The sequence below is a fragment of the Branchiostoma lanceolatum genome, chromosome 10 (genome assembly GCF_035083965.1).
Source record: "Branchiostoma lanceolatum isolate klBraLanc5 chromosome 10, klBraLanc5.hap2, whole genome shotgun sequence".
Taxonomy (NCBI): domain Eukaryota; kingdom Metazoa; phylum Chordata; class Leptocardii; order Amphioxiformes; family Branchiostomatidae; genus Branchiostoma; species Branchiostoma lanceolatum.
In genome coordinates, this window is record NC_089731.1 from 2,120,807 (window position 1) to 2,142,669 (window position 21,863).

The 21,863-nt window shown below is 44.8% G+C and overlaps 2 protein-coding genes across 2 annotated transcripts; both read right to left on the reverse strand.

The window, feature by feature from the left end:
* Positions 1–1,683: 1,683 nt before the first annotated feature.
* LOC136443430 (uncharacterized) lies at positions 1,684–4,508 on the reverse strand. Its single transcript, XM_066440655.1, has 2 exons — positions 4,300–4,508; positions 1,684–3,687 (listed from the first exon to the last, which is right to left on the reverse strand). The coding sequence occupies exons 1-2, from the start codon at positions 4,447–4,449 to the stop codon at positions 3,463–3,465; spliced, it is 375 nt and encodes a 124-aa protein (XP_066296752.1). The 5' UTR covers positions 4,450–4,508; the 3' UTR covers positions 1,684–3,462.
* A 20-nt stretch (positions 4,509–4,528) lies between these two features.
* Positions 4,529–20,823, reverse strand: LOC136443828 (myosin heavy chain, skeletal muscle-like). The gene is made up of 34 exons (XM_066441195.1): positions 20,723–20,823; positions 19,350–19,419; positions 18,781–18,914; positions 18,081–18,233; positions 17,488–17,625; positions 15,518–15,601; positions 15,125–15,196; positions 14,614–14,741; positions 13,491–13,635; positions 12,373–12,545; positions 11,198–11,362; positions 9,886–9,990; positions 9,568–9,672; positions 9,414–9,515; positions 9,247–9,351; positions 9,086–9,190; positions 8,770–8,874; positions 8,295–8,399; positions 8,136–8,240; positions 7,826–7,930; positions 7,520–7,624; positions 7,361–7,465; positions 6,896–7,000; positions 6,737–6,841; positions 6,588–6,692; positions 6,431–6,535; positions 6,274–6,378; positions 5,956–6,060; positions 5,799–5,903; positions 5,485–5,589; positions 5,165–5,269; positions 5,002–5,106; positions 4,839–4,943; positions 4,529–4,637 (listed from the first exon to the last, which is right to left on the reverse strand). Exons 1-34 carry the CDS (start codon positions 20,795–20,797, stop codon positions 4,529–4,531), a joined length of 3,753 nt encoding a protein of 1,250 aa, XP_066297292.1. The 5' UTR covers positions 20,798–20,823.
* Between the last annotated feature and the right edge of the window lie 1,040 nt (positions 20,824–21,863).

The window sequence follows — 21,863 nt, forward strand, 5'->3', positions numbered from 1 at the left end:
TTTACAGAAGACCTGTACTGTAAACTTTGGTCCTCATACCTGGATGGGCCTCTACTCTTATTGTCATCACACAAATAAACAGATAAAATTTTTACTGTCAATTAATGGTCTAAAATGGCAGTACAGCACTGCGTGGGATTAACAGGTTTACATGATTTTGTTTTGATAACGTGTAGATTTGGTTTTGTAAAGACTGGTGGAGTGAGGGTGTGTGTGTGTGAAATTTTCTTCTCTGTATTTATAGTAATTAGATGAACAAGAAACATCAGAAAATGCTCTAACACTTAGTAACAGTTGGGCACCAAGATATACACTTTGAGTGTACACTTTTGCACACACTCACTCACATACACAGTGCTCAAATTGAACCATTGAAGAACATTTTCGGCAAAGTGAATAAAAAACATCAGAAGAAAGAGTCAGGTCCGTATAAAATGTTCACCATTGTATTATTCTAAAACAGTGAAACCCTGAGTATCTGACCATATATGTACATACAAATGTACTAAAAATGTACATTCTTGGCTGTGCAGCCAGTGTACTAGTGACATGAGAAGTTGACAAATTCTTCTGAGTCAGGCCTGGCAAAGTTAACTACCTGTTCAATACTGGCTTTCTCTTCATAATAAGCAGAAAACAGTTTTGTCAACTGTCCAGTTCTTAATCAATCTGGCAAGACATAAGTGACAACTTAATGTTACATGACAAACCCTTTTGTATGCTCATAACCAATTGCTTGATTCTCGTCACATTTTCTGATCCTGCTTTGGATTTCTTCCATACAGATTTCCTGTCAAACCCCACATGAATTCCAGATTAATAGTAGTGTCCTTAAAAGAAGTGGTAACTTTGCTACATTATTGTAACAATTTCAATTATTGTATCATTGGGTAGTGAGGGAATGACACACATTTCTACCCCTCAAGTTAATCAGAAAACATACTAAACAAGTAGTTCACTTCACAATCGGCCTCAGAAGAAAGGAAACTGTACACACTTTTTTTCCATTTGTTCACTATAATGTAAGAACATTTTGCAAAGTCATTTTGCATTAAATAAAAGGCATTCACCGTGACGAACCTGAATATATACAACTATAATACTTGTTATCATAATAATAATCACATTCAAGGCCATTGATAATTCACAATCAACGATAATTTATTAAAGATTTAGAATAAAAACACCAGAAATATACATAATACAGTTCTTGTACACTATAAGTAGTTCAAAATTTGACACCATTTTCTTAGTTAAATTGGCAAGACGAATAATATGACTTCACAAACAAGTTCTAAGGTAATATACATATTCAGTCATCTTGAGTAATCTGAAACGTTCCTTCTGATTACCTTGAGAAGTCTTGGAACTTTCACTACAGGTAAGTATTATTTGTCACATCATTGAGAAGTTTGAAAAACCTTGCATTTCTCTTAATGCAACTCTTACTCCAACATTACCGTGTAAGTGGCATAAACTTTTATAACTCCATGGAATTTTTGCAACAAGCTTTTTGTCCAGTTATTGCCACTGCGGGTAGCAGGGGTGCTTATCAAATAAGTATTCATACAAATTTCATAAAATTCATTGATTTTACTGGATTCACCCGATTCTAAGTAAGAAACTAATCTCATGGAATAAGTACATCCTGTGCAAGTGACCATCTCTACATAATGTGTCATTGGCTGCAGCTCCCTGGCAAGTTTACATTAAAATTTGTCTTTTAGAACATTTTTCTGTATTCAATTTGGCCTGATAAGCCACACCACCTGATCGAATACAACTGATACTTAATTGCAAACAACACTGAATGCATGGTATGCAGAGACAGTGCAGAGGAGGGCATGTAAGATAATCCTGAGACAGAACTACACCTGCTACAGCTCAGCCCTGACAGAACTCTCCCTTACACCACTGGCCCAAAGACGACTAGAACTATGCAGAAGTTATGCCCGCTCCCTTCTGAGATCCCCGATCTTCAGACACTGGCTACCACCATGCTGCGAGGCGATCTCCGGCAGAAAGACTTGGCCGTGTAGCCGGCTACAGACTTTTAGAGCAAATACTGTCAGGTTCACTAAGAGCCCCATTTACTACATGGTAACCCTGCTGAACAGCACTGACTAGTAAGACATTATGACATTGAGATTTTAAATCCGAAGAATTTTGTAATTGTGATGGTAACAATGAAATGTTTTTATGTATATGTAAATTTGATTCTTGATAATGTAAACAAGCCTGTTAATTCAGCCCTAGGGCTGAGGCCTGTATCTGTTTGTCTACTGGACTGAATAAACCTGTCATCATCATCATCATCATGGTAAGGTGTGCATCAGTACGTGGAGTTATCCAGATCCTCCTCAGTACCAGGTGAGTAGTTCATCTGGCTCAGGTAGCTGTTGAGGATCGGGGAGGAGTGGTGGTACAGTGATGGTACAGTGGTGGCACAGTGGTGGTACAGTGATGGTACGGTGGTGGTACAGTGATGGTACAGTGTGCATCAGTACGTGGAGTTATCCAGATCCTCCTCAGTCCCAGGTGAGTAGTTCATCTGGCTCAGGTAGCTGTTGAGGATGGGGGAGGAGTGGTGGTACAGTGGTGGTACAGTGATGGTACAGTGGTGGTACAGTGGTGGTACAGTGGTGGTACAGTGGTGGTACAGTGATGGTACAGTGGTGGTACAGTGGTGGTACAGTGGTGGTACAGTGGTGGTACAGTGATGGTACAGTGATGGTACAGTGATGGTACAGTGGTGGTACGGTGTGCATCAGTACGTGGAGTTATCCAGATCCTCCTCAGTACCAGGTGAGTAGTTCATCTGGCTCAGGTAGCTGTTGAGGATGGGGGAGGAGTGGTGGTACAGTGGTGGTACAGTGGTGGTACAGTGGTGGTACAGTGGTGGTACCGTGTGCATCAGTACGTGGAGTTATCCAGATCCTCCTCAGTACCAGGTGAGTAGTTCATCTGGCTAAGGTAGCTGTTGAGGATGGGGGAGGAGTGATGGTACAGTGGCGGTACAGTGGTGGTACAGTGGCGGTACAGTGGTGGTACAGTGGCGGTACAGTGGTGGTACAGTGGTGGTACAGTGATGGTACAGTGGTGGTACCGTGTGCATCAGTACGTGGAGTTATCCAGATCCTCCTCAGTCCCAGGTGAGTAGTTCATCTGACTCAGGTACATGTAGCTGTTGAGGATGGGGGAGGAGTGGTGGTACAGTGATGGTACGGTGATGGTACGGTGGTGGTACAGTGATGGCACAGTGGTGGTACAGTGGTGGTACGGTGTGCATCAGTACGTGGAGTTATCCAGATCCTCCTCAGTCCCAGGTGAGTAGTTCATCTGACTCAGGTACATGTAGCTGTTGAGGATGGGGGAGGAGTGGTGGTACAGTGATGGTACGGTGATGGTACGGTGGTGGTACAGTGATGGCACAGTGGTGGTACAGTGGTGGTACGGTGTGCATCAGTACGTGGAGTTATCCAGATCCTCCTCAGTACCGGGTGAGTAGTTCATCTGGCTCAGGTAACTGTTGAGAATGGGGGAAGAGTGGTGGTATGGTGTGCCCAGGTCCGGCTGCCCGTCAAGGATGTGTGAGCTAAGGGAGGTGCCTAGTCCGCTGCTGGGTCTTGCTGAGACGAACTCCGAGTCTATCGACTGCGGGATGGACGTCAGCGATCTCGTGATGGCCTGGAGAAAATATATCAAAATACATCATTGTTGAAAATCATTTTCTTCACAAGCAGCAAAAATGGGGTAGGGAATTTCCCAAGCAGCCTTCGTAACCCCTGCTTCTCCTAATGGGTCAGTAAGTCAATACTTGTCTCAAGCATTGATATTTCTGACCTAGGGTGAAGAAATGCTGCAACAGTAACAATTGAGCCGCCTTTCTTCGTAAATCGATGGCAACATCAGGCTCTTACGAATTGATTAAAAATAAAAATCAGTCTGCAGGCCACTTTTCATTGCGGTCATGACAAAATATCCTTTTAAATTCAGTTCAAATGATTTTAGTTAGCCACCTTCTGTTGTAAGAAAGAAAAAAAAAGGAGAGCCAGTGGTGACTACAGAGGATGGTGCCCAGGCTAACGTTTAGTAGTCTGTCAGATAACACGTCATAAACAAATAAACTTCTCATTATGTTGGTGAAGGTTAGACATCCAGGTAATACATGTAATTGGTACACAATGCAAAAGATACTCAAGCAACTGATTTTGTGAATGGTCTGTCACTCAGTCGTTTCAGGATGATCCACTATCTTTTCTCAGTAACTGACAGAGAAAAGTCTAAAGTCCAACGAACCTCTCGCTGTTTCTCTATCCTGTAGTCTCGCACGAGTCTGTCCAGTCGGTCCTTCTGCCTGTTCAGGGCGTCAAGCCTCTCCTGCAGCTGCGAGTTCTCCTGTTCAAGAAACCGGCAGCGATACTCGCTGGAGGACACCGTTCGCTTCATGTCACGCACAGATTCATCCGCCTCTGTCAATCTGAAGAGAGAGAGAAGGAGGGAATGAATGAATGACTGGATGGATGGATTATCTCTCCTGTAGCTGCGAGTTCTCCTGTTCCAGGAACCGGCAACGGTACTCGCTGGAAGACACCGTTCGCTTCATGTCACGTACAGATTCATCTGCCTCTGTCAATCTGGAGAGAGAGAGAAGGAGGGAATGAATGAATGACTGGATGGATGGATTATCTCTCTTGCAACTGTGAGTTCTCCTGTTCCAGGAACCGGCAACGGTACTCGCTGGACGACACTGTTCGCTTCATGTCACAGACAGATTCATCCGCCTCTGTCAATCTGAAGAGAGAGAGAAGGAGAGAATGACTGGATGGATGGTTCACCTCTCCTGTAGCTGGGAGTTCTCATGATCAAGGAACCGGCAGCGGTACTCGCTGGACGACACCGTTCGCTTCATGTCACGGACAGATTCATCCGCCTCTGTCAATCTGAAGAGAGAGAGAAGGAGGGAATGAATGAATGACTGGATGGATGGATCAGAGTCACCTCTTCTGCAGCTGTGAGTTCTCCTGTTCCAGGAACCAACAACGGTACTCGCTGGACGACACCGTTCGCTTCATGTCACGTACAGATTCATCCGCTTCTGTCAATCTGAAGAGAGAGAGAAGGAGGGAATGAATGAATGACTGGATGGATGGATCAGAGTCACCTCTTCTGCAGCTGTGAGTTCTCCTGTTCCAGGAACCGACAACGGTACTCGCTGGACGACACCGTTCGCTTCATGTCACGTACAGATTCATCCGCCTCTGTCAACCTGGAGAGAGAGAGAAGGAGGGAATGAATGACTGGATGGATGGATCATCTCTCCTGAAGCTGTGAGTTCTCCTGTTCCAGGAACCGGCAGCGATACTCGCTGGACGACACCGTTCGCTTCATGTCACGCACAGATTCATCCGCCTCTGTCAACCTGAAGAGAGAGAGAGAGAAGGAGGGAATGAATGAATGACTGGATGGATGGATCAGAGTCACCTCTTCTGCAGCTGTGAGTTCTCCTGTTCCAGGAACCGACAACGGTACTCGCTGGACGACACCGTTCGCTTCATGTCACGTACAGATTCATCCGCCTCTGTCAACCTGGAGAGAGAGAGAAGGAGGGAATGAATGACTGGATGGATGGATCATCTCTCCTGAAGCTGTGAGTTCTCCTGTTCCAGGAACCGGCAGCGATACTCGCTGGACGACACCGTTCGCTTCATGTCACGCACAGATTCATCCGCCTCTGTCAACCTGAAGAGAGAGAGAGAGAAGGAGGGAATGAATGAATGACTGGATGGATGGATCACCTCTCCTGAAGCTGCGAGTTCTCCTGTTCCAGGAACCGGCAACGGTACTCGCTGGACGACACTGTTCGCTTCATGTCACGCACAGATTCATCCGCCTCTGTCAATCTGAAGACAGAGAGAAGGAGGGAATGAATGAATGACTGGATGGATGGATCACCTCTCCTGAAGCTGCGAGTTCTCCTGTTCCAGGAACCGGCAGCGATACTCGCTGGACGACACTGTTCGCTTCATGTCACGGACAGATTCATCAGCCTCTGTTAATCTGGAGACAGAGAGAAGGAGGGAATGAATGAATGACTGGATGGATGGATGGATTATCTCTCCTGAAGCTGCGAGTTCTCGTGTTCCAGGAACCGGCAGCGATACTCGCTGGACGACACCGTTCGCTTCATGTCACGGACAGATTCATCCGCCTCTGTCAATCTGAAGACAGAGAGAAGGAGGGAATGAATGAATGACTGGATGGATGGATCACCTCTCCTGAAGCTGCGAGTTCTCCTGTTCCAGGAACCGGCAGCGATACTCGCTGGACGACACTGTTCGCTTCATGTCACGGACAGATTCATCAGCCTCTGTTAATCTGAAGACAGAGAGAAGGAGGGAATGAATGAATGACTGGATGGATGGATCACCTCTCCTGAAGCTGCGAGTTCTCCTGTTCCAGGAACCGGCAGCGATACTCGCTGGACGACACTGTTCGCTTCATGTCACGGACAGATTCATCAGCCTCTGTTAATCTGGAGACAGAGAGAAGGAGGGAATGAATGAATGACTGGATGGATGGATCACCTCTCCTGAAGCTGCGAGTTCTCCTGTTCCAGGAACCGGCAGCGATACTCGCTGGACGACACTGTTCGCTTCATGTCACGCACAGATTCATCCGCCTCTGTCAATCTGAAGAGAGAGAGAAGGAGAGAATGACTGGATGGATGGTTCACCTCTCCTGTAGCTGTGAGTTCTCCTGTTCCAGGAACCGGCAGCGATACTCGCTGGACGACACAGTTCGCTTCATGTCACGTACAGATTCATCCGCCTCTGTCAATCTGAACAGAGAGAGAGAAGGAGGGAATGAATGAATGACTGGATGGATGGATCACCTCTTCTGCAGCTGCGAGTTCTCCTGTTCCAAAAACCGGCAACGATACTCGCTGGACGACACCGTTCGCTTCATGTCACGCACAGATTCATCCGCCTCTGTCAGCCTGAAGAGAGAGAGAAGGAGGGAATGAATGAATGACTGGATGGATGGATTATCTCTCCTGAAGCTGGGAGTTCTCCTGTTCCAGAAACCGGCAACGATACTCGCTGGACGACACAGTTCGCTTCATGTCACGTACAGATTCATCTGCCTCTGTCAATCTGAACAGAGAGAGAGAAGGAGGGAATGAATGAATGACTGGATGGATGGATTATCTCTCCTGAAGCTGTGAGTTCTCCTGTTCCAGGAACCGGCAGCGGTACTCGCTGGACGACACTGTTCGCTTCATGTCACGCACAGATTCATCCGCCTCTGTCAATCTGAAGAGAGAGAGAAGGAGAGAATGACTGGATGGATGGTTCACCTCTCCTGTAGCTGTGAGTTCTCCTGTTCCAGGAACCGGCAGCGATACTCGCTGGACGACACAGTTCGCTTCATGTCACGTACAGATTCATCTGCCTCTGTCAATCTGAACAGAGAGAGAGAAGGAGGGAATGAATGAATGACTGGATGGATGGATCACCTCTTCTGCAGCTGCGAGTTCTCCTGTTCCAAAAACCGGCAACGATACTCGCTGGACGACACCGTTCGCTTCATGTCACGCACAGATTCATCCGCCTCTGTCAATCTGAAGAGAGAGAGAAGGAGGGAATGAATGAATGACTGGATGGATGGATTATCTCTCCTGAAGCTGGGAGTTCTCCTGTTCCAGAAACCGGCAGCGGTACTCGCTGGGCGACACTGTGCGCTTCATGTCACGCACAGATTCATCCGCCTCTGTCAATCTGAAGAGAGAGAGAAGGAGAGAATGACTGGATGGATGGATCACCTCTCCTGAAGCTGCGAGTTCTCCTGTTCCAGGAACCGGCAGCGATACTCGCTGGACGACACTGTTCGCTTCATGTCACGGACAGATTCATCAGCCTCTGTTAATCTGGAGACAGAGAGAAGGAGGGAATGAATGAATGACTGGATGGATGGATGGATTATCTCTCCTGAAGCTGGGAGTTCTCCTGTTCCAGGAACCGGCAGCGGTACTCGCTGGACGACACTGTTCGCTTCATGTCACGTACAGATTCATCCGCCTCTGTCAATCTGAAGAGAGAGAGAAGGAGAGAATGACTGGATGGATGGTTCACCTCTCCTGTAGCTGTGAGTTCTCCTGTTCCAGGAACCGGCAGCGATACTCGCTGGACGACACAGTTCGCTTCATGTCACGTACAGATTCATCTGCCTCTGTCAATCTGAACAGAGAGAGAGAAGGAGGGAATGAATGAATGACTGGATGGATGGATCACCTCTTCTGCAGCTGCGAGTTCTCCTGTTCCAAAAACCGGCAACGATACTCGCTGGACGACACCGTTCGCTTCATGTCACGCACAGATTCATCCGCCTCTGTCAATCTGAAGAGAGAGAGAAGGAGGGAATGAATGAATGACTGGATGGATGGATTATCTCTCCTGAAGCTGGGAGTTCTCCTGTTCCAGAAACCGGCAGCGGTATTCGCTGGACGACACAGTTCGCTTCATGTCACGTACAGATTCATCTGCCTCTGTCAATCTGAACAGAGAGAGAGAAGGAGGGAATGAATGAATGACTGGATGGATGGATCATCTCTTCTGCAGCTGTGAGTTCTCCTGTTCCAAAAACCGGCAACGATACTCGCTGGACGACACCGTTCGCTTCATGTCACGCACAGATTCATCCGCCTCTGTCAATCTGAACAGAGAGAGAGAAGGAGGGAATGAATGAATGACTGGATGGATGGATCACCTCTTCTGCAGCTGCGAGTTCTCCTGTTCCAAAAACCGGCAACGATACTCGCTGGACGACACCGTTCGCTTCATGTCACGCACAGATTCATCCGCCTCTGTCAATCTGAAGAGAGAGAGAAGGAGGGAATGAATGAATGACTGGATGGATGGATTATCTCTCCTGAAGCTGGGAGTTCTCCTGTTCCAGAAACCGGCAGCGGTATTCGCTGGACGACACAGTTCGCTTCATGTCACGTACAGATTCATCTGCCTCTGTCAATCTGAACAGAGAGAGAGAAGGAGGGAATGAATGAATGACTGGATGGATGGATCACCTCTTCTGCAGCTGCGAGTTCTCCTGTTCCAAAAACCGGCAACGATACTCGCTGGACGACACCGTTCGCTTCATGTCACGCACAGATTCATCCGCCTCTGTCAATCTGAAGAGAGAAAAGGAGGGAATGAATGAATGACTGGATGGATGGATCAGAGTCACCTCTTCTGCAGCTGCGAGTTCTCCTGTTCCAGGAACCGGCAGCGGTACTCGCTGGACGACACTGTTCGCTTCATGTCACGTACAGATTCATCCGCCTCTGTCAACCTGGAGAGAGAGAGAGAGAAGGAGGGAATGAATGAATGACTGGATGGATGGATCAGGGTCACCTCTTCTGCAGTTGGGAGTTCTGTTCCAGGAACCGGCAGCGATTCTCGCTGGACGACACAGAGCGCTTCATGTCACGGACAGATTCATCTGCCTCTGTTAATCTGAAGAGAGAAAGAAGGAGGGAATGAATGAATGACTGGATGGATGGATTACCTCTCCTGAAGCTGCGAGTTCTCCTGTTCCAGGAACCGGCAGCGATACTCGCTGGACGACACTGTTCGCTTCATGTCACGGACAGATTCATCAGCCTCTGTTAATCTGGAGACAGAGAGAAGGAGGGAATGAATGAATGACTGGATGGATGGATGGATTATCTCTCCTGAAGCTGCGAGTTCTCGTGTTCCAGGAACCGGCAGCGATACTCGCTGGACGACACCGTTCGCTTCATGTCACGGACAGATTCATCCGCCTCTGTCAATCTGAAGACAGAGAGAAGGAGGGAATGAATGAATGACTGGATGGATGGATCACCTCTCCTGAAGCTGCGAGTTCTCCTGTTCCAGGAACCGGCAGCGATACTCGCTGGACGACACTGTTCGCTTCATGTCACGGACAGATTCATCAGCCTCTGTTAATCTGGAGACAGAGAGAAGGAGGGAATGAATGAATGACTGGATGGATGGATGGATTATCTCTCCTGAAGCTGTGAGTTCTCCTGTTCCAGAAACCGGCAGCGGTATTCGCTGGACGACACAGTTCGCTTCATGTCACGTACAGATTCATCTGCCTCTGTCAATCTGAACAGAGAGAGAGAAGGAGGGAATGAATGAATGACTGGATGGATGGATTATCTCTCCTGAAGCTGGGAGTTCTCCTGTTCCAGGAACCGGCAGCGATACTCGCTGGACGACACTGTTCGCTTCATGTCACGGACAGATTCATCCGCCTCTGTCAATCTGAAGAGAGAGAGAAGGAGGGAATGAATGAATGACTGGATGGATGGATTATCTCTCCTGAAGCTGCGAGTTCTCCTGTTCCAGAAACCGGCAGCGGTATTCGCTGGACGACACAGTTCGCTTCATGTCACGTACAGATTCATCTGCCTCTGTCAATCTGAACAGAGAGAGAGAAGGAGGGAATGAATGAATGACTGGATGGATGGATCACCTCTTCTGCAGCTGCGAGTTCTCCTGTTCCAAAAACCGGCAACGATACTCGCTGGACGACACCGTTCGCTTCATGTCACGCACAGATTCATCCGCCTCTGTCAATCTGAAGAGAGAGAGAAGGAGGGAATGAATGAATGACTGGATGGATGGATTATCTCTCCTGAAGCTGGGAGTTCTCCTGTTCCAGAAACCGGCAGCGATTCTCGCTGGACGACACAGAGCGCTTCATGTCACGGACCAATCTCCATCACTCTGGAGAGAGACAGAGAAGGGAACAATGACAAAATGAATGGATGGCTGGATCTGGGAGTTCTCCTGTTCTAGAAACCTGCAACGATACTCGCTGGACGACACTGTTCGCTTCATGTCACGTACAGATTCATCTGCCTCGGTTAATCTGGAAGTTGAATGGAAAGAATTGTTATTAAACAATCATGTTTGTCTTTTATAAGTTATCATGGAAATTATTGGAATATTATTGCTCTGGTAGCATTTTCTATCGGTCATCCAGAAAGTTGAAATTTACTGTTAAACTAAGTTAGACACTTTTTCTGACCAATTTTCCCAACGAAAAGGTTTTTCATGACTCTCAAAGCTGTGCTTTAACCATAAGGCCAACTGCTGTCATAATCTTTTCTTTTTCTCACAAATCTTCAGCAGTTAATCAAGCCTACCTCGTTAGTAAATCTCTCTTGTCCTGCAGAAGCTTCTTGTGGTCGGAGTCGAGACTCTTCTTCCACTCGAGCTCCCTCTGCAGCTGGGACTTCACTCTGCCCAGCTCCTCCTCCGTAGACTGGACCGCTTCCTCCCGCATCCCCTTCTCTCGCTGGATAATGTCCCTGGGAGAAACAAACATGTGAACAAACAAACATTAGTCTGTGAGACAGCTTATAGTTCATCTGTGGACTGGACCGCTTCCTCCCGCATCCCCTTCTCTCGCTGGATAATGTCCCTACAGAAAACAAACAAATATTAGTCCATGTGACTTCCACTTCCCTTACAGTCGACTTCTTCCCGTATCCCCTTCTCTCGCTGGATGATGTCCCTGGGAGAAACAAACAAATAAACAAACAAGTAAACAAACAGTAGTCAGTGAGACTCTTCTTACAGCTCCTCCTCCGTAGACCGGACCGCTTCCTCCCGCATCCCCTTCTCCCGCTGGATAATGTCTCTGCAAGAAACAAATAAAAAAAGAAATAAACATTAGTCAAGGTAACTTTCACTTCTCACAAACTTCTTCCCTTCTCTCACTGGATAATGATAATAAATAAAAACATGTAAATTTCGCCCCCCTTACTGTAGACTTCTTCCCGCATCCCCTTCTCTCGCTGGATAATGTCCCTGGGATAAACAAACAACAAACATTAGTCCAAGGCATGTGACTTTCACTTCCCTTACAGTAGACTTCTTCCCTCATCCCCTTCCCTCGCTGGATAATGTCCCTACAACAAACAAACAGTAGTCAGTGTGGCATCTACTGTTCTTACAGTTCTTCCTCTGAAGACTGGACCAAATCAAGTCCCCGTGGGCCCAAAAATCCTGCTGTCTTCCCCCCGTGGATCAAATTCCCTAGATCTGTTGGCAAGGGTTTTATCGCAGACAAGGGATCATACTTGTCATTTTGAACAGTGAGGTAAAGTTATCAGCCCCATGTAAGAGGGAGCTTCTGGCTGAGCTTCAAGCATCAAACCTCTGCATGTAAAAGAACCAAACACAGGCATCGAGAAGACTAGGGGTGACGGGTGTGCTTGGCTAAATACAGCCTTTTACAGGAGCTTAGTTTTAGCTTCTTTTCATGGCAAAACTACAGTAATAGAGAGAAGATTTTGGGTAGCTTGTGTGGCCTTACTTTGCCCTGTTGATCTTGTTCTTGTACTTGAGCTTGCGCTGGTCGTATCTCCGGATCTGCAGGTCCAGTTTGCTGGTCGCCTCGACGACCTGCCGCTGCAGGGTTTCCACCTCCTGCTGCAGGGTTTGGACTTGCCGCAGCATGGTCTGCTTACCTATCTGTGATAGCTGGTGCTGCAGTAAACAAACAAGTAAACAGGTAAACAAACAAGCTGCCGCTGCAAAGTTTCCACCTCCCAGGGTTTGGACCTGACGCAGCATGGTCTGTTTACCTAGCTGTGACAGCTGGTGCTGCAGGAAACAAACAAATAAGTAAGCAAACAAGTAAACAAACAGGTAAACAAGCTGCTTCTGCAGGGTTTCCACCTCCTGCTGCAGTTTGCTTGCAGTCTGCTTACCTAGCTCCGAGATATTGTGCTGCTGTAAACAGGAGGTAAACAAGTAAACAAGCTGTTGCTGCAGATTTCCACCTCCAGCTACAGGTTCTGGACCAGAAGCATCCTTGCAATCCGGAGTGCAAAATATTGTGTGCAAGTGCAACAGACACATTGTGCACCTTTCGTAGTTCAAGAATACTTAAAAATATCATACAAGGCAGGAGAAATGGTGGATTTCATGTATTTTATCATGATAACAGTAACGAAACAATGATATGATCGTCAGTTTAATAACTCACTTTTCCTGAAGACTGTTGCAAAATGCATGGAATGTTTGCAAAGAAGGCAGATAATATTAATAAGTTTGTGCCTAGTATAGAAGGTGGCTCAGAGAATCATCAACATTACATAGTTACAAAATTGCAACTAGATGATCTGGATTCAGTTCCTTCTCAAAATGAATCAGTTCTTTGTCATGGTTAGACCATCACACAAGTTAACATTGAATTTCATAACTTTTTAAGCTGTCCACAAACACAAAAAAGTGTAAGGAAAGCATAACCTTGAAGCAGGCAATAAAAGTTTGCCATTCTTCCAGCAGAATAGCTCATTGTCTCACGACCTTGACCTGAACTATAAAAAATGACTTGACATATAAATGACCTTAACTTGGCATGAACATGACATGGGGCTGACATGGTGTGTAAATGACCTTGACCTAACATAAATGACCTTGACCCACCATGTCTGCCACAGACTTGTTCTCCTCGTCCACGGACATGACCTTGTGCTGCAGCTGGGAGTTGGTGACCTTCAGCCTCGATTCCAAGTCCCTCAGCTGACTCAGCTCCTGCCGCGCACTCTCCAGCTGCTGGTCTGACCGCACCCTGTTGCCATGGCAACATGAAACAATTTTAGAGCGGTACTTAGACAACATAAAGGACTGGTAAAAAATCAGGGCACATCAAGGCATAAAGTGTGAGTGTAGAATTTTACAAAAAAGCACCATCTGCACATAAAGAAACACCCCTGTCCTTGATGCTGAACACCATTCACACACATTCAAATCACACCTGTCCTTGGTGCTGAACGCCATCCACACACAAAGAAACACCCCTGTCCTTGATGCTGAACACCATTCACACACATTCAAATCACACCTGTCCTTGGTGCTGAACACCATCCACACACAAAGAAACACCCCTGTCCTTGATGCTGAACACCATTCACACACATTCAAATCACACCTGTCCTTGGTGCTGAACACCATCCACACACAAAGAAACACACCTGTCCTTGGTACTGAACACTATCCACACACTGGAAAACACACCTGTCCTTGGTACTGAACACCATCCACACACTGGAAAACACACCTGTCCTTGGTACTGAACACCATCCACACACAAAGAAACACCCCTATCCTTGGTGCTGAACACCATCCACACACAGGAAAACACACCTGTCCCTGGTGCTGAACACCATCCACACACAAAGAACCACCCCTGTCCTTGGTATTGAACACCATCCACACACAGAAAAACAGACCTGTCCTTGGTGCTGAACACCATCCACACACAAAGAAACACACCTGTCCTTGGTATTGAACACCATCCACACAGAAAAACACACCTGTCTTTGGTGCTGAACACCATCCACATACAGGAAACACCCCTATCCTTGGTGCTGAACACCATCCACACACAGGCAAACATACCTGTCCTTGGTGCTGAACATCCACACAGATAAATACACCTGTATGAAGGTGTTCAGCACCAGGTTACCTGGATGTCTAATCTTCATAGACGTAATAAAAGCAATATCTTTTTTTTAAATATTTTTGAAGGTCAAAGTTATTTTCCAACCTGTCCATCTTCTCCTCCTGAAGTTGTCTCCTCAGCACCGCCAGGTCATTGTTTTTCCTCTCCAGCTCATCCTTGGACCTCCTGGCCTCCTCTGCGACTCTCTGGAGCTTGAACTGGGACTCCTTCACCTGGCAGACAACACGTAGAGTTAGAAAGGCCGTAATCTTTATAGCTAACATATCTTGTGCCTTCATAAATCATCACTTATATAATCTTATGATATATCAATCAAGAGGGGTGATAAGAATGTAATTGAGGGCTAATTTGCATTGTCATGAATCAAGCTCTATCATTAAGAAAACTGTGTCTGGTTTGTGTTTCAATCATATTAGCTTGATTCTTAATTCTTTGAGCTAACTTGAACACTAAATTATCAAAGATCTCTGTCCAAAAATCTTCCTGCTTAGGTTCACTCAAGTGCAAAAAAGACATCTATATATATTTGCAGACACAACAAACAAGACTATACTATAAACTCTCAAGTCAGGAATCTCTCAGCCAGCACACTAACCTGTCTCTCGGCCTCCTCTGCCCGACTTCTGGTGGCCTCCACAGACTCTCTACTGGCCTGCCGGCTCTTGATCTGGGGAAAATAACAAGCACATGACAGCACATCAACTTCTTTGTGTTTTCGCTGAAGAATGCAGTGTGTTATCTTCTGGTTCATTCTATTTGCTACATATATATATATATATTATTCAATTTGGTACAATTTCATACTTTGATGTTTGGCACTTCTGACTTTTGGATGAATGTTCAGTTGGATTTTAACTGTTAGGCCACAAGATGATCAAGTGGATAGGGGATTCAATGTTCAGTTAAGAACAGATATAACACAGGGTAAAGGTCATTAATGTGACAAGGTCAGGTGAAGGTCATTGGCGTGACAAGGTCACGTTCTCACCATGTCCAGCTGTTGCTTGAGCTGGTCCCTCTCAGACTCTGCACGGGAAACTCTCTCCAAACCCTCCTTCATCTGGCCCCAGACCTTGATGTACAAAGGGATAAACAACACACAAACATAAATAAACAAACAAACACAAACAGTCTAACTCAGCACGAGAAACTCTATCCATGCCAACAATACCAGGTCCTGGAAGTCTGTAGCACTTGTCCCAGTTGACTTAATAAAGTAAAGTTCAACTTGTGATATGCAAATGTGAGCCAAAACCTAGCATTGTAAGACAATTACGATTCACAAGAAACGTTCGTAATATTTGAGATAGCTCTTTATTTACCATAAGAAAATTACCTAATAGTACAGAAAGCAGTACAGTTCATGCAGTTAGTCATGTTTTTGTGTGGATGAGGTGTTTAATGATTGAACTTAACAAGGAAATGTGGCCAAATGTTACATGACTTGCGTTGATCAGGTTTCATGGAATTAACACATTCAAGAAAAGTGGAATTAACACAAGAAAAGACCATACACAAACTCAACTCTGTGGATTACAAACCAAGTTGGTGTGTATGGCCTGAAAGTTAATAAAAGCTCTACCTAAAGGTAACTCACCACACACAACAGAAGAGAAGTCCATGGAGTTGTGGGTTGGAATGGGGGTGGGAAGGAACACGTGGTGGGAAGGGAAGATGAGTCAGATATAAGATAACATGAAATGCTCTATGGTTAGTGATGTTAATGGTATTAAAGACTTTAGTAGCAATGATAGCTACACTAACTGTCTTAGTTAAGAAAAGTGAATACTGACTCAGAGGCAATGATACCTTTTTTTATATTTTTTTCCAAATTTAAGTAAAGCATGAGGCATATTTGACATTACACGACAGTTAAAAAACTTGTTTCGTAATAATGGCTTAATCATCAAGACATGCAGTTTACATATACGTGACAAATAGACAATTTTGAAATACTGTAAATGCAGAAATGTTCGCGGTGGTTTTATGTTCGCGGTTTTCGCAGTGAACTATTCCGCGCGAACTCAAAACCAACGCAAACTTTTTGCCCACCTATGACTGTAGTGCTACTATTGTTTCAAACGTGAACTTAAAACCACCGCGAACACTCCATTTCTCCCTATCACAAAATAAAAACCACACGAACTTAAATGCTTTTACAGTAGGCAGTGATCTATTCAAGTAACAAAATCTAGGAAACAATCTATGGCAGTACCAATAATAATCAATAAATTCATTTTCGTAGGTCTCAGACAGTTTGCCAGAGGACAACATGAAAAGAGAGATCTGAGTGGGAAATTTACATCTGACTATATTAACATCCTAAAACTTTGTGTACCAAGGTACAGACTGCCCCCTCAGACTCTGTTTTCATGTGTATTTTCTCGATTAAAGTACGCACCCCAATTAAAGTACGCACCCCTGATTTGGGGCTAGTTCTAGACAAATTTGCAGAACTGAAATGTTAAGGCAAAAATCCCAAATAAAGTACGCACCCCTTCTCCACTGATCTTGAACAAATTTTGAACAGGATAAGTTAACATTTATGGTGTTCCTCCTATTATCTCCAAGTCATTTTTCTTATATCAAGGACTTCTACATACTGTAGAGTAATGCCATTCCTTAGATTCATAAAAGATTCTCTTGCTTTCTCCGCCAGCATTGTCTCTGCAAACTTGAGGATTTTGCAAATTGGCAGGTATTGAGCCATGCATTGTTGCATCGCAGCTGGGTTCCTGGTTTGATTAAGCAAGGGTTTGAGGTCCTTTTCCAATTTGTCCTGGCAATAACCTCAAATAAAGTGCGCACCCTGACTTTAGCAATGACCTGTGGTGCCTTTTGAATTTTGAAATGTTTAAAAAGTGCATACTTTATTCGAGACAATATTGATCTTCCAGTTAAGTTTTTAAAGTTTTTTTCCCAATCTAAGAACCAACAAAGTGAATCGGAGTGGCCTACCTTGGAGATCTCCTGTTCCAGCATGTTGTTCCTGTCCTCGGTGTCTTGTCGGAGGCGTTTTTCTGCCTCCAGTTTAGCCTGGAGCGAGGAGGTGTCAGACTGAACCCTCCCTGTCTGGACATGGGCACTGTGCAGCTCCTGGAAAATATGGGCTTTGATAAATAACAACTTACAAATGTAAACATACCTGCCCTTGGTGCTGAACATCATCCACACACAGACATGTCCGTGGTGCTGAACATCATCCACAGGTAAACACACCTGTCCTTGGTGCTGAACACCATCCACACACAGGCAAACACACCTGCCCTTGGTGCTGAACACCATCCACACACAGGTAAACACACCTGCCCTTGGTGCTGAACACCATCCACACACAGGCAAACACACCTGTCCTTGGTGCTGAACACCATCCACACAAACATAAACACACCTGAACACCATCCACACACAGGCAAACACACCTGTCCTTGGTGCTGAACACCATCCACACACACACACCGGTAAACACACACTAGCATATGGAAAATCCATAATGCAGAAACACAGACAAGCAAGCAAACAAATAAATGCAAACAAACAAATGAACAAACCTGGTTCTTTGCGTCCAGCTGAGTCCTGAGGGAGTCACACTGCGCCTCCGCCTCCTCCAGTCGTGTCTGTGCGGAGCCCGTCTGAAGTTTGGACCGGCTCTTTTCTCTCTCCAGCTGGGACTGAAGGTCGGCAACTTCTGACTCCAGACGGGACTGGGAAATGTTATGAAATGAGCTATAAGTTTATCATCATTCACACAGAACTGAATTTTCTTCATTTTCCTGCTACATGTATGACTAAAGATCACCATCAGGAAATGTAATGATTCTATTAGTAATACATTTATTGTCTATTCATCCACATCAACACACTGGCTTTTCTTCTCTCGCTCGAGACTGAAGATCGGCAATTTTTTACTCCAGACAGGACCAAAAGTCAGCATTGAGTTTATTCCTCATTTGGAGGAAGTTCTTTATACAACACAATAGCAGCATTGAAAGAAAGGAAAGGAACGAACGAACAAATAAACGACTATCGTGACTGTATTTTGTTCCTCTGGTGCAGAAAATGTGTCCAGCGAGGTCTCCAGTTCAACACAACGAATAAATCAAACAAATAAACAACGAACAGAACTGTGCACACCAGTTTGTCGCATGGTCCATGCCTCTGATGCAGGAAACGACTATGTCCTGTGAGGTCTCCAGTTACACAATAAATACATAAATAAAACAACTAGACAACAGACAGAACTTTACGCACCAGTTTATCGCGTGTTTCGTCCCTCTGCTCCAGAAGCTGCCCACTCAGACGGCTGACCTGGTCCCGTAGGTTTGCCGTCTCCCGCCGAGCGTTACTGGCGCGCTCCGTCGCCTCCTCTAGCTGTGTGGACAAGTCTGGGGAACAGGGCGGAGACAGATTGAAGTTTAGACAGCACAAAAATTATAATCTTTTATAGATGGCATCTTTCCCACTGTGATGTTTTATCTTAAAGCTCGTTCTACTTGTTAGATTTGCTAAGAATTTGCATAGCCTCTGTTACTTGTGATATCATTTAAGGTCGATTAAGGTAGGGTCATGTGTTGAATTTGTATTGCATTCATTAAATATAATAGTATTAGAAAAGGACTTTAGGAAGACCAGTAGGCACATGATGTATTTTACTAGTAGAGATTCTAAATAAACACTAACAAATCTGAAGTGTCAGTGTACACAAAATTGATAGAGATCAGGTGAGTCTACTACCTGTAACCCACTTGTCACCGAGTCAACCATACGAGGCATCCATACCACCTGTAACTAACCTGTTACACCTGTGACCTGTAACTCACCTGCGTTGACGTTTTTCTGCAGTTGCACTGTATCCCTGAGGTCATCACACGACTGTTCTGAACTGGCAAGCTGAAACAGAAACAACATGTCGATGTTTAGAGCATTTCATCATGGATTTTTACTAGAAATGTGATGATATCAAACTTGAATTTTGTGTGGTACAACCACCTGTTGACAACTGTCACCAATTGGTATAACAGAAATTTGGGGGAAATTTTTCAAGTGGGACTAACTCAACAAAAAAAGCTTTTTCAGGTTTCAACAACATGCACCAATTACGTCATGAAGAGTAAGTATATTATGTTATAATTGTTTCTGTTATTGGGGTGGCCTGACTACTCTCACGTGACAAATATGTATACAAAACAAGGTTGATGAAGGTTAGATATCCGGGTAATAAGACACGCGAAAAATCGTTACTCAAGCAACTGGATAAAATTTTGAAACAGTCAGACGTTTCAGACAGCATCTGCTATCTATTGTCAGTTAAAAGAAAGGTTCTGGCTGTGGATTAGAAGGAGGGAAAAAGCCTGGGGGAAGGAGACAGCAGAAGTACAACAGTGGAAAGGCTTAAGGAGCAGCAGTGAGGCAGGGTGGAGACGTCCTCCCTGTCGTCCCCCCCATCCCGAGGGCGTACCAGAGTACGAGGGATGAAACGTCCAGTGAAGAAGGGGCCTCTGGCTGATGATCACAGCTGACTCCTTGGTGCCACGTCAAGTGGCACTTGCTACCTGGCAGGTGAGAATAAGGTAGAACTGCTGTCCGAAACGTCTGTTTCAAAATTCTATCCAGTTGCTTGAGTAACGATTTTTGGCGTATACAAAACAAGGGACATCTATCAAACTCTACCAGGACCAACATGATATTACATTTTACAGCCTTTAAAGGCAGGCTAAACTTAATTTCGTAAAGCATACTGCAGTATGTTAAAATATACCACTAAGACCAGTTCTGACTTCTTTTACATGAGTCCATCATAGATTAGCGTTTTTACAATATTTGAAATTCGCGGTGTGGTGATGCAATACTGGCGATGTCCAAAGACCTTTGACCTTTGTGACGTCAGATTCTGAGTCGGTCACACCTGCACCATAGGAATTGCTCCAGACGCCATTCCTCCGACTCGGAATCTGACGTCACAAAGGTCAAAGGGCTTTGGACATCGCCAGTATTACATCACCACACCGCGAATTTCAAATGTTGTAAAAACGCTAATCTATGATGGACTAGTGTACAACAAGTCAGAACTGGTCTTAGTGGTATATTTAACATACTGCAGTATGCTTTACGAAATTAAGTTTAGCCTGCCTTTAAAACACTGAAAGTCTGAATTGAGATATCAAACTGAAAAGTATTGCTAAACAGTAGGCACCTTTTCCTCCAGATGTTTGTTTGTGTCCTCCAGCAGCTGACTGGTCCTCTTCAGACCCTCCCTCTCACCTTCCATGCCCTGTAGTCTAGCAGAGAGCTCCGATACCTGGCAAACATTCAACAACAAAAAACACATGAAACCCAACAAAAAAATCTATCCATGACATGTTGCAGTAAATTGAAGATCATAGAAATGATTCAATCATACCACGGGTTTTAACAATGTAGTTCAGCAACATAATGTGAACACTTACGGAATGGGCTAGATAATATTGCCTTATTTCAATAAAAGAAACAAATGGGAATTCGAAGTAGACAATAACTTGAATAAGGACAGTCTTGAATAACTCACAGAACACAATGTACTACATGTATCTCAGCCCCAAAACAGATTGAAATGTGTCAATGCCACCTATAGTCCATAGATTTATGGACAACCGTTCAAATGACACCTGACAACAAAAGCAGAGAACATAGAATACAAAATGACTTGTTGTTAGCTGATTGGAGATTACAGAAATGCTTTAATCATCCTACAGAATAACAATGTAGTGCAGCAACATATTGTGAACACTTATATATGTGCAATATCACTAATTTCAATGCAAGAAAGAGATAAATAATGAATTCACAATGAAGATGCTTGAATAACTAACAAAATGTACAATAATGTAGTACTACATTGTCCTGTACTCCAGCCCCCAAAACAGAAATGTTTCAACAACATCTATGGAGTCTATAGATTCATGGACAAAATAAACTTGGTTTAGCAACGAATTCATAACTCTTAGTCATAATTACACAACTCTAGTAAAATAAGACATACTTTAGGTGTATAAGAAACAGATACCAGTCTCCAGCCCACCCGCACTGCCAACAGGTTTTCTCACAGTGAACGACACCAGAAACAAACAACATTCCTGCCAGATCAATGCTGCTGTCCTATCTGATTATTTAACTATAAACACTTTCCCACAGTGTACAAACTTGTTACTGTTACAGTAACAGTTACAGTACAGTGGATCCATGGAGAGGTAAACAGTGATGAATCATACATTGTGGTTAGTTACTACAGGACCTGGTGTACATGTATGGTACTGTCATGAAAATACATCTAGATCTTTTTTGGGTAGGAAAATTGA

Coding starts and splice junctions, on each gene's coding strand:
- LOC136443430 (XM_066440655.1), bottom strand. CDS start 4,449: ATGAAGCGAACGGTGTCCTCCAGCGAGTATCGCTGCCGGTTTCTTGAA. Junction 3,688..4,299: donor GGATAGAGAAACAGCGAGAG/GTTCGTTGGACT, acceptor TATTTTCTCCAG/GCCATCACGAGATCGCTGAC.
- LOC136443828 (XM_066441195.1), bottom strand. CDS start 20,797: ATGGAAGGTGAGAGGGAGGGTCTGAAGAGGACCAGTCAGCTGCTGGAG. Junction 7,001..7,360: donor AACTCACAGCTACAGGAGAG/GTGAACCATCCA, acceptor CTCTCTCTTCAG/GCTGACAGAGGCGGATGAAT. Junction 4,944..5,001: donor AACTCACAGCTGCAGAAGAG/GTGACTCTGATC, acceptor CTCTCTCTTCAG/ATTGACAGAGGCGGATGAAT.